The sequence below is a fragment of the Equus caballus genome, chromosome 12 (assembly GCF_041296265.1).
Source record: "Equus caballus isolate H_3958 breed thoroughbred chromosome 12, TB-T2T, whole genome shotgun sequence".
NCBI lineage: Eukaryota > Metazoa > Chordata > Mammalia > Perissodactyla > Equidae > Equus > Equus caballus.
In genome coordinates, this window is record NC_091695.1 from 40,011,640 (window position 1) to 40,026,445 (window position 14,806).

Genomic DNA, 14,806 nt, shown 5'->3' on the forward strand with positions numbered 1-14,806 from the left:
GTGTCATGTCCATGCCCAGGATCCGAACTGGCAAAACCCTGGGCCACCAAAGCAGAGTCTGTGGACGTAACCACTTGGCCACGGGGCTGGCCCCTAGGCATTTTGATTTGATATTTACTCTAGGAAGCCTTTGGAAAAGTGCTCCACTCAGCTAGAATAGCTCTTATTGGATGTAGGTATATCTTGCCTTGTTTTACCAAGGAGTTAAGGCAGTAATGTATTTGCATAAATAAAATTAGCCACATGAAAGATAAACTAAAAGGTTATTCCAACACAAGGAAAGTGAAAGCCATAAAAGTCACTCTTTCAGCCATGAAAATGTTAAGCATCAATCTTAGCTTCCCATAATGCCCCAGGTAAGCTTTCTTTGGCCAATTTTTCGATGCTCAGCTCTGTCTCCTTTGTATAACTCAAAAACAGTAAAAGTAACAGCTAGTACAAGTTAACAGTGCTGAATATAACAGACAAATCCAAAAGGAAGAGAAATTCAGAAACTCATATTTTCACCTTTTTCTGTATTTTCCTTCCTGAGTTTTTTGTACTCAGTTCCTATGTGCCAAAAAGAGAAGGGTTTGTAGGGAGCTTTCTAGTCCATTCTACAGCACTACTCCTTTTCCCCAGACTGGGCCAGACCCCTCTCATACATTCCTAGAACTCCTTTTATCCCCCATCCCACATCAACACCCCAAACTCCCATTTCTCTGCTACCTCTAGTTAATAACCGCCTGTGTGACTGTAGAGAAGTAATTTGACCTCTCTAGGCTGTCGTCACACTTTTTAAGGGAGGGAGTTGGACTAGATGAACTATAAGATTCTCTCGTCTTGAGTTTCTTGCTCTAGTTTTCCCAAGCACCCATCATTTCCACACCACTGGCCCTCAACCCACCCCACAAACCGACCACCAGGAGCTTAGTATTTTCTGCCTTTCAATTCCTCCTCTTCAGAGACCTCAATTCGTATTTATGACATGCAGGCAAAAATTTCAAATCGTCAAGATGGTATCTGTTGTTGAAATAGTCAACCAAAGGTCTTTCTACATGGAAAGCAGAGGTAAAGGGGTCAGAGAGCAAAGCCCAACACCCAGAGGACGAAAAAGGAAACACCTTCTAGTCCTTGGTTAACCAGCTTTAACAATGTTTTAAACCAGCATAACACACACGGTGTTTGGAGTCACAAGCTATGGTTCAAATTCTGGCTTGCCCCTTGACTAGCTCTGTGACCTAGAACGAGTTAACTTTTTGAGTCTAACAAGTTGATTTTTGAGTCTCAAGTTTCCTTGTCAGTGGGGAAAAAAGGGGAGGGGGCTAATACATCATAAGGTTCTTAAGGATTAAATGAGTATTTATATGAAGTTCCCAATACAGCCCAGTACAATAAGCCATAATTGTGTAAGATTCCCTAATTTGTATACTTTTCCTCAGTAAAATCTACATGGCCTTCTGCCTATCTCACTTTTCCCCTCATAAGCACCCTGACCCACCCCTACCCCAAGCACAGATGTCAGATTCCTAAAAGATCTGGAGGAGGGGTATGAAAGAATCAGGAGGTCTGAAGGTTTGCGGAAGAAACCAGCCAACACCAGTTCAAAGAGAGAACTTTCACTGCTGGCTTTATGGTGCAGAATGAGGGATGAGAAGCAACTACACCTCAGGAAAATTCCCAGTGCCCTTGGAGAGATGCTGACTGAGATGCTCTACCCCATAAAGTCCTGCTATCTGGCCGGATAAAGAAAAGGGTAGGAACCTTCAGCAGGGGCAGAATCTTCATTCTGTTGCCCAGCAGGGGAAACGAGATGCTTCCAGCCTTCTGTGCTGCCCCCTATCGATGGGAAGAGCAGGCCTAGCATCAGCTCATGCTCCCCCAGATGTTAGTTTTTGGGGCAAAGCAGAAAATCTTTTGGTGGCCCTCTATCACTGCTGTTCTGTCTGACTGCTGTAGGGGGGCCAGGGAGGGGCTGCACTCCTAGCAGGGGCTGGCCTCTGGATCCGGTTTGCTGCGTTTGGCCAGGTCCTCATTGTGAGCCTTGCGGATGTGGCGGTACAGGTCCCCTGACTGCGTGTAGCTGCGCAGGCAGTAGCGGCACTCATAGGGTCGCTCACGTGTGTGCACTGTGGCATGTCGCCGTAGCGTGTAAGAGCATGAGAATGTCTTCCCACATGTCTTACAAGTGGGAACGTCTTCAATAGAAATGCCAAAGCTTCCTGGGGCTGCTTCATACTCAGAAGGCAGGTAAACTGGCTCATGCAGGGCCGGGGGAGCAGGCAGAGGTGAGGTCACCAGTCCTCGATGATACTGCCCTAGACCTGGCAGCAAATGGTAGGGCAGGTGAGGATCTGAGGGCAGGAAGTGGTCACTTGGCCCCACCTCCTCCAGTCCTGCTGCCCTTGGCTCCTCAAAAGCCTCTGGCTGGGGGGGCTGTCCACCATACATTGCTCCTGCAGGTGGGAACGGTCCTTCGGGACCCTGAGGCTGTTCCTCTGACACATCAGTCTCCTCGTCGGAAATCACAATAGCTTCTACTTTCACCTGGACCAGCTCAGCTTCCGCTGGGGCTGCAGCCGAAGTTGCAGGATAGAAGGCTTGCAATGGTCCTCCAGTACCCCTCGGTTCCACCACCCTCAGACCCTCAGAACCCACATCAAGGGGAGCCAGTGGTTCCACTGAAATTGTTGGGAGGCCAGAAGAAAAGTAGTTTGCAGGTATAGTCTCTGTGGAGCTACTGGGGCTAGCGAGAGAGACAGCAGCCACTGGTGGAGGCGGCGCCCGTAGATGAGGTGAATCAACCTCCACACCAGGCTGTGTAGTGTCTGCCCCACCGGGGACTGGTGGCTCATCTGGAGGACAGACAGTAGGTGAGGGAGCAGCAGGGCCTTTCCATTCCCCTTTGCCCCAAGGGCCTGATGTCTCAGGAGATGCCAGCGAAGGGTGGGGCCCACGGGAAATGGTGGAGAAAAACTCCAAACTAGGGGGCTGTGAGTTGGTTTCCTCCTCCTTCTTGGTACTGTCCGCTTCTGCTAGGGCCCGGGCTTGCAGCCGCCGCTTGCACACCTTGACGATGTCGTTCATATGCAAGTAGCTGGCAGCTGCCAGCACATCCTCCACAGGGGTATCCTCCCTCAGGACCAGCTGGCCAGCGTACATAAAGTCCAGAAGCAAGCCAAAAGCTGGGGCCGTGACAATCTCATTGTGGATACACACCAGATCCCTCTTGTCTAGTTCCCGCTCCTTGTAGAAAAGCTGGAAGAATGGGCTGCAGGAGGCCAACACAGCCCGATGGGCCAAGAACTGGGTGTTACCCACCATCACAGTACAGTCACAAAGGAAACCCTGGGACCGCTGCTCGCGGAGGCTCTGCAACAGCTGCTGGCTGTGCTCTGGAAACTCCATAGCACCCCACGAGGGGACCTAGAAAGGTCCCCACCAATGGCTCCCTGAGAAGAGAGGACAGTGAGTTAGGGCAGGTAACCTCCCCAGCAACCTTAATGTCAGCCCTGAGTTATCACTTGCCACCCCAAAGCCTCTGGCAACACCATCCCGACCTCAAGACGCTAGGTTAAATCACTATCCTTCGTTCTCCTAGGTCACACCCAGCGGTCTCCTTTTAGATCCGCCCCTCGCCCTAACCTTAGCAGTAGGCCCCGCCCATACGGCGAAGCCCTGCCCCCGGAAGTCCCGCCCCCTAGCCAGCCTCCGCTTCCTCGATGCCCACCGGATAGCTCCTAGCAGCTCCTCCAACTAGAAGTCTCTTTCGCTCCCAGGCCTTCCCGAGCGATACCTCTACGCCCTATTCCGGGAACTCCCTAAGCCTCTGTCTCTCGCATTCCAGGGGCTAAGAAGCCCCAGGGTGGGAACTAGCAGAGAAAGCTGATCCTTACCCACCACCGATCAGCCACCAAGCGAGCTCCGCCCCTTCCCACCTTCTCAGTTTTAATTGGTTCAAGTTTGCCGTCCCCCGTCCCGGATTGGTCCACTGCCCAGTAATCATCCCCCGCGCTCTGAGCGGCGTCCCCAGTGGGTGCTCGTGGCCGTCGCTCAGGCAGCTAGGCGTCGGATTGGTTGGCACTCCTGTCCTAAACTTTTCCTCCTCGTCCCGCCTTCTTTGCCTCAGAGCCCTGTGGATTGGCTGAGATTCTCCATCTACCCGGGGCCGGTTGTAGGGCGGGGACAGGCTCTAGGGAGCAGAGCGCGAGGTCCGCCAGCGCTCACAGTGTGTGCCTCGAATGATAGCACGTCGCCTTGGCTGCAGGGTAACCGGGAAAAGGAAAACCAAAGAAGTGATGTGGTACCCAGGAGGCTCAGGTCCTAGACCGGGCTCTGCACTGTCCGTGAGCAATAGCCACAACTCTCTCAACTGCGGTTCTCTTTAAGGTCCCTTCCTTCCTCAAAAATTCCAGGATTCCCTACTGCTTCACTCTCCCCAGTCTGATGGTTCCGGGGTCCTGCTCAGTAATGGTGGTGTCAGAAACTAGCTGCAGCCCCAATGCTGTGTAGTGTCTGTGCACTGAAATAAAGAGTCTAGGGGCCCGCCCCGTGGCGGAGTGGGTAAGTTCCCGCACCCCTCTTGGGTGGCCTGGGGTTTCGCTGGTGCGGATCCTGGGTGCGGACATGGCACCCCTCATCAGGCCATGCTGAGGCGGTGTCCCACATAGCACAACCAGAAGGACCTACAACTAGAATATACAACTATGTACTGGAGGGCTTTGGGGAGAAGAAGAAGATTGCCAACAGATGTTAGCTCAGGCGCCTATCTTAAAAAAAAAAAAAAAAAAAAAAAAAAGAGTCTAGGTAATGTTAGTGAAGGAGTTTGTTCACTAATCAGCGTGAGACGTTCAAACCCCTGGGATACAATTCAACAAAGTGCTCTGATGAAACTTCTCCAAGGTGTGTGAGTTTAAGTGCAGTTTATCTCTCTTTCACAAAACAGTGTAGGTACAGGGAAGAGGAAAAGAAAAAAACTTACAACTAGATTTCATATGCGTCAAAAAAGAAGGGATAGAGTACATCTGGTCTTTTCTCTAGATTATACACTGAAGGTAACGTAAACAAAAATTTCTTGGTTCTACATCAAACAAGTTCAGAGATGCCCAGGTTATCTATGTGTGGAGGGAGGCAAGGACCAGGATGGAGAATGATTCCCTCAATCTCTAAGAAATGCAGCTGAGAAATATGGGAGCGAGCCACTCTTTATCTTTTCCTATTGTGGATCTATCCAGCTGGTGTCTTCAATCATGAGGTATGGGATTGCAAGGTCATTTTGACACAGGCTGAAGATTGCCTGCATGGCTGCCTCACAGCACAGCATGGATTTTATTGTACTGACTTAACGCCTATGCAGTTTGCTTGTTAGATTCTCCTGTTAGGCCAGGCAGAGGGATCCCAAAAATCTGTCTACATGTCCTTAGCCTGAACCCTATTGTCAACTTCTATGTCTGGAGCATACTGGGCACGTGCTGATAGGAAGGGAGGGGATGGGATCAAGGGCCTCAAGTATGCTAGAACAGGAAAGTAAAGAGTGTGGCTACTGCTGAAGAAATCTTTGAGAGTCCCTAGGCAACCAGAGGAAAGGGCTATAAAGTGGGAGTCAGTGATAGCTGCCTCTTACCTGATCTGGGCAATGTGTCGACAGGGTTGCCAGAGGAGTAACTCAGTGCCCAGTTATTCACCCCTTCGCCCACCACCACACTAAGCATCTCCTCTTCTTCTGCAGTGAAGCCCACCAGTCAGACCTAACCAGAACCAGGGACAGTTTATCTACCTTCCATCCTTACCCTAGAGACATGCAGGCCACACTGGCCTCAGCTTGAAGGCGCCTACATCTTCAAGATAGTCTTCCAAGCCATACAATATTTATGGTATAGAAATTAAAACTAATTTAAATAACATTTTCATATTTTATTAAAAATAACTGTATTTTCCCAAGAAAGTGTAGTGAAAATAGTGGCATTGTTTTACTTTTTTTCCTTAATATCTGGCTTAGTAGAAGACAGCTGGATTCTCGCCTCTTCTGTTTTCAAGTTATTATGATACATTGCTTTGATTATGTGAAGACAGTCTGGCCTCACACAGGTGAGTAGGCGTGGAATCCATTGGCCATGGTGAGGAGTTTGTATTTTATTCTAAGTGTAATGGGAAGCCATTTAAGCAGGGGAGTGTTCTGATATGATTCTTGTTTTTAAAGATTTTATTTTTTTTTCTTTTTCTCCCCAAAGCCCCCCAGTACATAGTTGTATATTCTTCGTGTGGGTCCTTCTAGTTGTGGCATGTGGGACGCTGCCTCGGTGTGGTTTGATGAGCAGTGCCGTGTTCGCGCCCAGGATTCGAACCAACGAAACACTGGGCTGCCTGCAGCGGAGCGCACAAACTTAACCACTCAGCCATGGGGCCAGACCCTGATTCTTGTTTTTAAAGGCTTATCATGGCTACTCTGTGGAGAAGGGACAGTGGGGATCAAAGTGGGAGCAGGGAGGAGGGTATGGAAATGTTCCAGCAAGATATGATGGTGGCTAGACAAGGGTAGTGGTGGTGGAGCTGGAGAGAAGTGCTGGGTCAACAGAATTTGCTAAAATTCAGGTAGGAGATGAGGGAAAGAGAAACAAGAAGTCAAAGATGGCCAGAATTTTAGCATGAGCAATGGTGTGGCTGGCAGAGCCATTTTCTGAGATGTGGACAATGGGGAGGAAAATTGAGAGTTCTGTTTCTGACCCTTTAAGTGGAGCTTCTCCTCAGCCCGTTAGACTTGTGAGCCTGAAGATCAGCAAACGCTGGGGCTAGAGATATCATCAGCGCATAGATTATGTTTAAAGCTAAGGAACTGGAAGGAAAACCACCTGTAGGAGAGAAGGCTGCTGGAGTTGCTAAGCAGTAAGGAGCATAGGCTGTTTGGGAAGCTTAAGCAATTCTGTTTCTACAGGTTCAGAAGAGATCAGAATGAAGATGAGTCTGAGTTTGGGCACGAAGACTATGTGTGTGGCACACTCTGGGATGGCCGTGCAAAATTGACCTAGACTTTTTCAATTACAGTTCTTTTAACCTCTGTGCAAGTGTGAAAAAGGTGTCCTTTCTGGTCAGTGCAGCCTAGTAGCCACAAGAGCTTAATAAGCCAAGGATGTGCCAGATTTCAGCCTCTCGAAACGTTCAGCTTCTTGAAACTGGGGTACACATACGCCTACCCTGGGGTATACAGACTACAGGATACCAGGACACATCTTTCTAGAGCATCATCCAGATTGTTGTTTTGGGGTTTTTTTGTTTGTTTGTTTTTTCTCCCCAAATCCCCCCAGTACATAGTTGTATACTCTAGTTGTGGGTCCTTCTAGCTGTGGCATGTGGGATGCCGCCTCAGCCTGGCCTGATGAGTGGTGCCATGTCCGTGCCCAGGATCTGAACCGGCGAAACCCCGGGCTGCTCAAGCCGAGTGCATGAACTTAACCACTCAGCCACGGGGCCGGCCCCCAAATTGTTTCGATAAAAGCTTTTATTTGGGGAATATGCTAGCGTTAAACTAGCACAGATAGATTATGGCACGTGAAAAAAATGTAGGTGAAATTTAAAGCTAAAACAAAAGTAATTTTGCACTTACAGCAGTAACTTTCCCTCAAGGAAAAAAATTGAAAGCTTTGCTTCTTAGCCTATTTATTTATTTATTTATTTATTTATTATGTTTTTGCTGAGGAAGACTCACTCTGAGCTAACATCTATTGCCAATCTTCCTCTTTTTTTTTTTTTGAGGAAGATTAGCCCTGAGTTCACATCCGCTGCCAATCCTTCTCTTTTTGCTGAGGAGGATTGACCCAGAGCTAACATCTATGCCCATCTTCCTCTATTTTATATGTGGGACACCTGCCACAGCATAGCTTGGTAAGTGGTGCGTAGGTCCATTCCTGGGATCTGATCCTGTGAACCCCGGGCTGCTGAAGCAGAGCATGCGAACCTGACTGCTATACTACCAGGCTGGCCCCAGTCTTCCTCTTTTTTTTTTTTTGCTTGAGGAACATTAGCCCTGAGCTAAGATCTGTGCCAATCTTCCTCCACTTTATATGTAGGTCACTGCCTCGGCATGGCTGATGAGTGGTGTAGGTCCATGCCCAGGATCCAAACCCATGAACCTAGGCCACCAAAGTGGAGTGCCCCAAACTTAACCACTACACCATAGGGCCAGTCCCTGAAAAGCTTTGCTTCTGTGTATCTGTGTATTAGTAGAAGTTAGAAAAATATCTACCATTTATTTAGCATTTGCTAAGTGCTAGCAATATGCTAAAGATATAGCCTCCAATTCCATAATAGCCTTTCTTAACCCCATTACACAGAAGAGACTGAGTTCAGCTTGGTTAAGTAACTTGGCCAAGGTCATACAGCTAATAAAAAGCAGAGCTGAGATAGAATCTAGGTCTGTCTATCTTCAAAGCCACACCCCTAGCCACTGTGTAGATCTGTCTTCCCAGAGTGGCCCCAGGGTGGCCCTTAGGCTTGTTGTAGGACCCGTGGCTAGAGCAGGATTATCCTACCTGATGGAAGAGCTGATGGCACAGAAGGAGAAGCCCAGAATCAGGAAGAGGGGCAGCTGGGATGGATGATCCTTGCTCAGAGATTGCCCTCCAGGGAGTGGACCTCCTGCTTGTGTATGAATCTTTGGGAGACAAGTGGCAGATATTACACAGGGCTCCTCTCTATTATATGTTGGCAAGACTATATTCTTGTGGCAGTGTTTTCTTTTCTTTTCTTTTTTTTTGAAGAAGATTAGCCCTGAGCTAACTGCTGCGAATCCTCCTCTTTTTGCTGAGGAAGACTGGCCCTGAGCTAACATCTATGCCCATCTTCCTCTACTTTATATGTGGAACGCCAACCACAGCATGGCATGCCAAGCGGTGCCATGTCCGCACCCAGGATCGGAACTGGCGAACCCCAGGCCGCTGAAGCGGAACGTGCACACTTAGCTGCTGCACCACTGGGCCAGCCCCTTGTGGCAGTATTTTCCAAGATGGCCTTCACAACCTTTCCCCTCCCACATACTCATCTTACAATATGACACTGATGCTTCTCCATCAGTGTCGACAAAAATAATCCATAACCAATCTATAAATGAAAATTTGGGTGAGTTTATTCTGAGCTGAAATCTGAGGATTATAACCCGGGAGAGTCTTTCCACAAAGGAACAGAGCACTCCAAAGAAGTGGGGGTATACAGGGTGGTTATACACCCTCAAAGAGTATGTTTCACGTATGATTGAAATGTCCCTTTTACAATAGTCATGAGGCTGCTCTGTCAGCACAGCGGTTGATGGAAACGGCAGATAGGTCTGCTGTCTCAGTGAACGCCGCTGGGTGGCAGGTATGTTGCCCCGGGCTGGGGGGTCACAGATGAGCGCTGCAATCGGTTCCCAGCCTAAAGAAAGATGCTTAATCTTTAAGGAGATGCCAAGGTTGGGAGGGGGAGAGAAGTTGCACCTTTATCTCAAGGGCCTTTGCTCTTGCCATAGGGAATCTCTAAAGCAGATATACAATGCATGCTTAACAGCCTCGGTGAGGCCCTTTTGGAAAGACAAGGTCAGGTCGAATTAGGTTTACGCAAAATGGCTTCCTCATATACTCCAATATATCCCATTGCTTGCCATTTTTATCTGTCAATCAGGTAAAGTCTCTCTCCTCGAGTCTGGGAGGGATTGTGACCCCCAGGGGGATGTGATGCTATGTGACTTTCCAGGCTGTCATAAAAAGGGATGTAGCTTCCACGTGGTCTTCTTGGGATGCTTGCTCTTAGAACCCAGCCACTCTGCTGTGAAGACACCCAGGCCACATGAAGAGGCCATGTGTAAAGCTTCCAGCCACAGCCACCTCTGGAGTTCCAGCTAACAGCCAACTTGCCAGCCCTGTGACTGAGCCGTCTTGGAAGTGGATCCCGTAGTCCCCAGTTGAGCTGCCCCAGCTGATGCTGCATGGAGCTGGAATGAGCCTTCCCCACCGAGCTTTGCCCAAATTGTAGATTTGTGAGCTATATAAATTATCTTGGTTGTCTTAAGCTGCTAAGTTTTGGGATGGTTTATTATGCAGCCCAAGATAACAGAAGCAATCCTCTGATAAACTTTCTTTGCACTCTAAGTCTCAATAGATTATTCTCCATTGCTATTTTCTCTTTCTGTTCTAGCTTGTCTCCAATCCTGAAGCTTTGGAAGCAAGGGGATCAGGGCTTGGGGAGAATTTATCATGGCCAACCCATGCCTGGGGAGCTCGAAGAGATCATAATAGGTTCATTAGGAGACTGAAGTTCAATGGACCCACATTTGTTAAACTCCATCATTTGCTGAGCACTCTAATTAAGTGCGAGAGATTCCTTCACTGATGCAAATAGATACTGAGCATCTCTTGTGTGTGAGGGACTATTCTAGGCGTTGGGGATACAGAAGAACACAACAGACAAGAATCCCTGCTTTCCTTGATGGGACACAGGCAATGTACACATATGTAAATTAATAAGATGATTCCAAATAGGCCTAAGTTCTATGAGGAACATAAAACAAGGCAATGCAATAGCGAAGGGACTGGGGTGTGGCTACTTGAGCCAGGGTAGTTCATGGAAGGCCTCTGAGGTGGTGATATTGAGCTTATACCTGAAGGATGAGAAGGAGCCCACTAGGTGTGGATCAGAGCCAAGAGCATTTTTAGGCACCAGAAACAGCAAGTACATAGGTCTTGAGGTGGGAGAGGAGGCCAGTGTGGCTGGAGTGGAGAAAGCAAGAGGAAGAGAGGTGGAAGATGGAATTGGCTGGATCTGTCCCCTGCCTGGTAGGCCAGGGTGATGACTTTATTCTAGTGCCCCGGGAAGCTATTGGGTTCTTTTTTTTTTTTCTTAAAAGATTGGGGGGCCAGCACTGTGGCCGAGTGGTTAAGATTGCGCACTCCGCTTCGGCGGCCTAGGGTTTTGCCCCTTCAGATCCTGGGCATGGACATGGCACCGCTCATCAAGCCATGCTGCGGCAGCGTCCCACATGCCACAACTAGAAGGACCCCCAACTAAAATATACAACCGGGGCTGGCCCTGTGGCTGAGTGGTTAAATTCTCGCGCTCCACTCTGGCGGCCCAGCGTTTCATCGGTTCGAATCCTGGGCGTGGACATGGCACCGCTCATCAAGCCATGCTGAGGTGGCACTCCACATGCCACAACTAGAAGGACCCACAACAAAGAATATACAACTATGTACCGGGGGGCTTTGGGGAGAAAAAGGAAAAAAATAAAATCTTTAAAAAATAATAATAATTAAAATAAAATAAAATATACAACCATGTACTGGGGGGATTTGGGGGGGAAAAGCAGAAAATAAATAAATAAATAAAGATTGGCACCTGAGCTAACATCTGTTGCCAATTTTTTTCTTCTTCTTCTCCCCAAAGCCCCCCAGTACGTAGTCGTATATTCTAATCATAGGTCCTTCTAGTTCTCCTTTGTGGGACACCACCTCAGCGTGGCTTGATGAGCGGTACTAGGTCTGCACCCAGGATCCGAACCAGCAAAACCTTGGGCCTCTGAAGCTGAGAGTGCAAACTTAACCACTCAGCCACGGGGCTGGCCCCAGCTACTGGGTTCTAAGTAGGGGAGTGACATGATTTGACTTCAGTTTTGAAAAGATCACTCTTGGCAAATAAGCACATGAAAAGATGTTCAACATCATTAGTCATTAGGGAAATGAAAAATTAAAACCTGGGGCTGGCCCCATGACCGAGTGGTTAAGTTCGTGCACTCCGCTGCAGGTGGCCCAGTGTTTCGTTGGTTCGAATCCTGGGCGCGGACACGGCACTGCTCATCAAGCCACGCTGACGCGGCGTCCCACATGCCACAACTAGAAGGACCCACAAAGAAGAATATACAACTATGTACCGGGGGGCTTTGGGGGAAAAAAAAATAAAATCTAAAAAAAAAAAAATTAAAACCATAATGAGAGGGGCCAGCCCAGTGGAACAGCAGTTGAGTTCGCACGTTCTGCTTCCACTTCAGCGGCCTGGGGTTCACTGGTTCAGATCCCGGGTGCGGACATGGCACCACTTGGCAAGCCATGCTGTGGTAGGTGTCCCACATATAAAAAAAGTAGAGAAAGATGGGCACGGATGTCAGCTCAGGGCCAGTCTTCCTCAGCAAAGAGAGGAGGATTGGCGGCAGATGTTAGCTCAGGGCTAATCTTCCTCTAAAAATAAATAAATGAATAAAACAAAATAAAATTTTTTTGTTTTGTTAGCTATTCTAATAGCCATGTAGTAGTATCTCATTTGTGGTTTTGTTTGTTTTTTTTTTTTGAGGAAGACTGGCCCTGAGCTAACATCCGTGCCCATCTTCCTCTACTTTTTTTATATATGGGACACCTACCACAACATAGCGTGCTCCCCAAATTTCCACGTGCTCACCAACCCAAAAGTTCTCCGAATCTTACCCTTTTGGGTTTTTATAGAGACTTCATTATGTAGGCATGATTGATTAAATCATTGCCTATTGACCAGCGATTCAACCTCTGGCCCCTCTCTCCTCCCTGGAGGTCGGTGGGGGGCGAGACTGAAAGTTCCAATCACACATTGTTGGTCCCCTGGCAACCAGCCCCCATCCTAAGGTTCTTAGCAAAAGTCACCTCTTTATCATAAACTCAGGTATGGTTGAAAGGGGTTTGTTATGAATATCAAGACATCTTTATTGCTCTTATCACTGTTGACTTGAAAAGCCTCAAAACAAATCTATTCAGCAATAGCTAAAAGAATTGCAATTTGGGAAGTGCATGCTATGGCAAACCATAGGCAAATCCAACAGAGGGCGGGCCCCATGGCCAAGTGGTTAAGTTTGCAAGCTCTGCTTCCGCAGCCCAGGGTTTCACCAGTTGGGATCCTGGGCGCAGACCTAGCGCTGCTCATCAGGCCATGCTGAGATGGCTGTCCCACATAGCACAACCAGAAGGACCTACAACTAGAATATACAACTATGTACTGGGGGGCTTTGGGGAGAAGAAAAAAAAAGAGGAAGATTGGCAACAGATGTTAGCTCAGAGACAATCTTTGTTTTTTTAGATTGGCCCTGAGCTAACATCTGTTGCCAATCTTTTTTATTTTCCCTTTTCTTCTTCTTCTTCTCCCCAAAGCCCTCCAGTGCATAGTTGTATATTCTAGTTGTAGGTCCTTCTGGTTGTGCTATGTGGGACAGCCATCTCAGCATGGCCTGATGAGCGGTGCCATGTCGTGCCTGGGATCTGGACCAGGGAAATTCCAGGCCGCCCAAGCAAAGAGCATGAACTTAATCACTCAGCCACGTGGTGGTCCCAGGGCCAACCTGTAAGAAAAAAAAAAGAAATCCAACCCAGAGGAGCAGCCTTTATAGAGAAAAAGGGAGTAGGGAGGGGCTATTCCAAAGAAAAGTCCATTGGGGGAAAGAAACAGCTCAGGGCAGCAAGGGCTTCTCAGTGGCTCTTCTAATTGGCATTTCTCATTGGCTGAGCAGCAGCATTTCTCTTTTGAGGGTTGTTGCTGGGTAGGGAGAGAAATCTCCCTTCAGTAGTAAGGTAGTTTTACTTCCTGTCTGTCTTTTCCTGCTTGGTGTCTCTGAGATGTGCGATAGGGTGTGAGAGCTCCCCCTACAGGCCTTCCTGACTCCAATTTAGTTAAGGTTTCTTTCGTTTCTTTCCTTCCACATCTTGTGGAAATTAATGTCACTTAGGAAATTCCAAGGATTTCCTAAATTTTTCCTAAATTTCAGGAGCTCTGTGCCAGGAACAGAGACAAAGACCAAATATATGTTTCTTATTATAAATCACAATATCGCAATTACCTTTGTTTTCTCCCAGCTTTTTATTATGAACAATTTCAAACACACAAAAGTAGAAGGAAAAGTGTAATAAACCACCATTATCCATCATCTGGCTTCAACAATTATCAGTATATTGCCAAACTTGTTTCGTTTATATCTCTTTGTTTTTTCATATAATTCACTTCATTGTAAGTTAAAATAATTACAATTTTAATAATGGCTGTGTTTAACCACTGCCTTGCAAAATTCCTGAAATATTAACAATGGGTTCTCGTAGTCAGCTCCAGCACACTACTGTCAGCAGGTCAGGTTGCCCTTGCGGGGACACTGACTGGAAAAGAGGGGAGCAGGTAGTCAGGGGTATTGAGGCCCACTCATCTTCTTCCTTGCCTGGTCATGGGCAGAGGGGATCCTGATGGGGTCTGAGCCACTGAATGATGGCCTCAACCACTCTAGGAGACAGGCAGCATCAATGGGAGCTGGAGAGTGTCAGCTCTGAGGAAGCATGAGGTCTCTGTTCTTGCAGGAGGGGAGGACAGGCTCTTTTACTTACAACATACAAAAACTTACTCAGGCAACAAGGAGTTTGCTCAAGGCCACATAGACTGCCCTGGCTCTAGAATCAGCTGCTCTTCCCGAGCCTTTCTCACAGGTCTGTGTCTCATGGTGTTTCTGCCTCTCTCTGCACGGCCCTTTTATAAGTCAGAGTCTCAGGCAGGAACAGTTGCATACTCTTGTTAATTGAGGTGAGTTTAATAAAGGGACTATCTACAAAAATGTGGGCAGAGTTGAAGGAATAAACAAGGGCTTACAGGTTCTCTAGATCCCTTGTGTGTGTGTGTGTGTGTGTGACAGGGGGCCTGGGAGGAGGAGGAGCAGCACAGTGACGTGGTTCTCACACGGGGAGGGAGCACTACCCTCTGGGCTCTGACTTTGGCTGCTTCATCTCCAAACTACCAGCGCCTGACAAGGAATGGATGCTAAATAAATGTTTGTTGAACAAATTAGTGCATGCATAGTATCTGGTGATGGGGT

General features: G+C 47.9%; 1 protein-coding gene across 2 annotated transcripts; it reads right to left on the minus strand.

The window, feature by feature from the left end:
- Positions 1-1,113: 1,113 nt before the first annotated feature.
- On the minus strand, positions 1,114-4,353 carry ZBTB3 (zinc finger and BTB domain containing 3). 2 transcript variants are annotated; one of them, XM_014729631.3, is made up of 2 exons: positions 3,876-4,353; positions 1,114-3,431 (listed from the first exon to the last, which is right to left on the minus strand). In XM_014729631.3, the coding sequence occupies exon 2, from the start codon at positions 3,385-3,387 to the stop codon at positions 1,963-1,965; it is 1,425 nt and encodes a 474-aa protein (XP_014585117.2). In that variant the 5' UTR covers positions 3,388-3,431; positions 3,876-4,353; the 3' UTR covers positions 1,114-1,962. The 2 variants fall into 2 exon arrangements, with proteins under 2 accessions (XP_014585117.2, XP_014585118.2); XM_014729632.3 differs by lacking the exon at positions 3,876-4,353 and adding an exon at positions 3,540-3,633.
- Between the last annotated feature and the right edge of the window lie 10,453 nt (positions 4,354-14,806).

Bases quoted from the DNA above. Each gene is read 5' to 3' on its own strand.
- ZBTB3 (XM_014729631.3), bottom strand. From the start codon at position 3,387: ATGGAGTTTCCAGAGCACAGCCAGCAGCTGTTGCAGAGCCTCCGCGAG.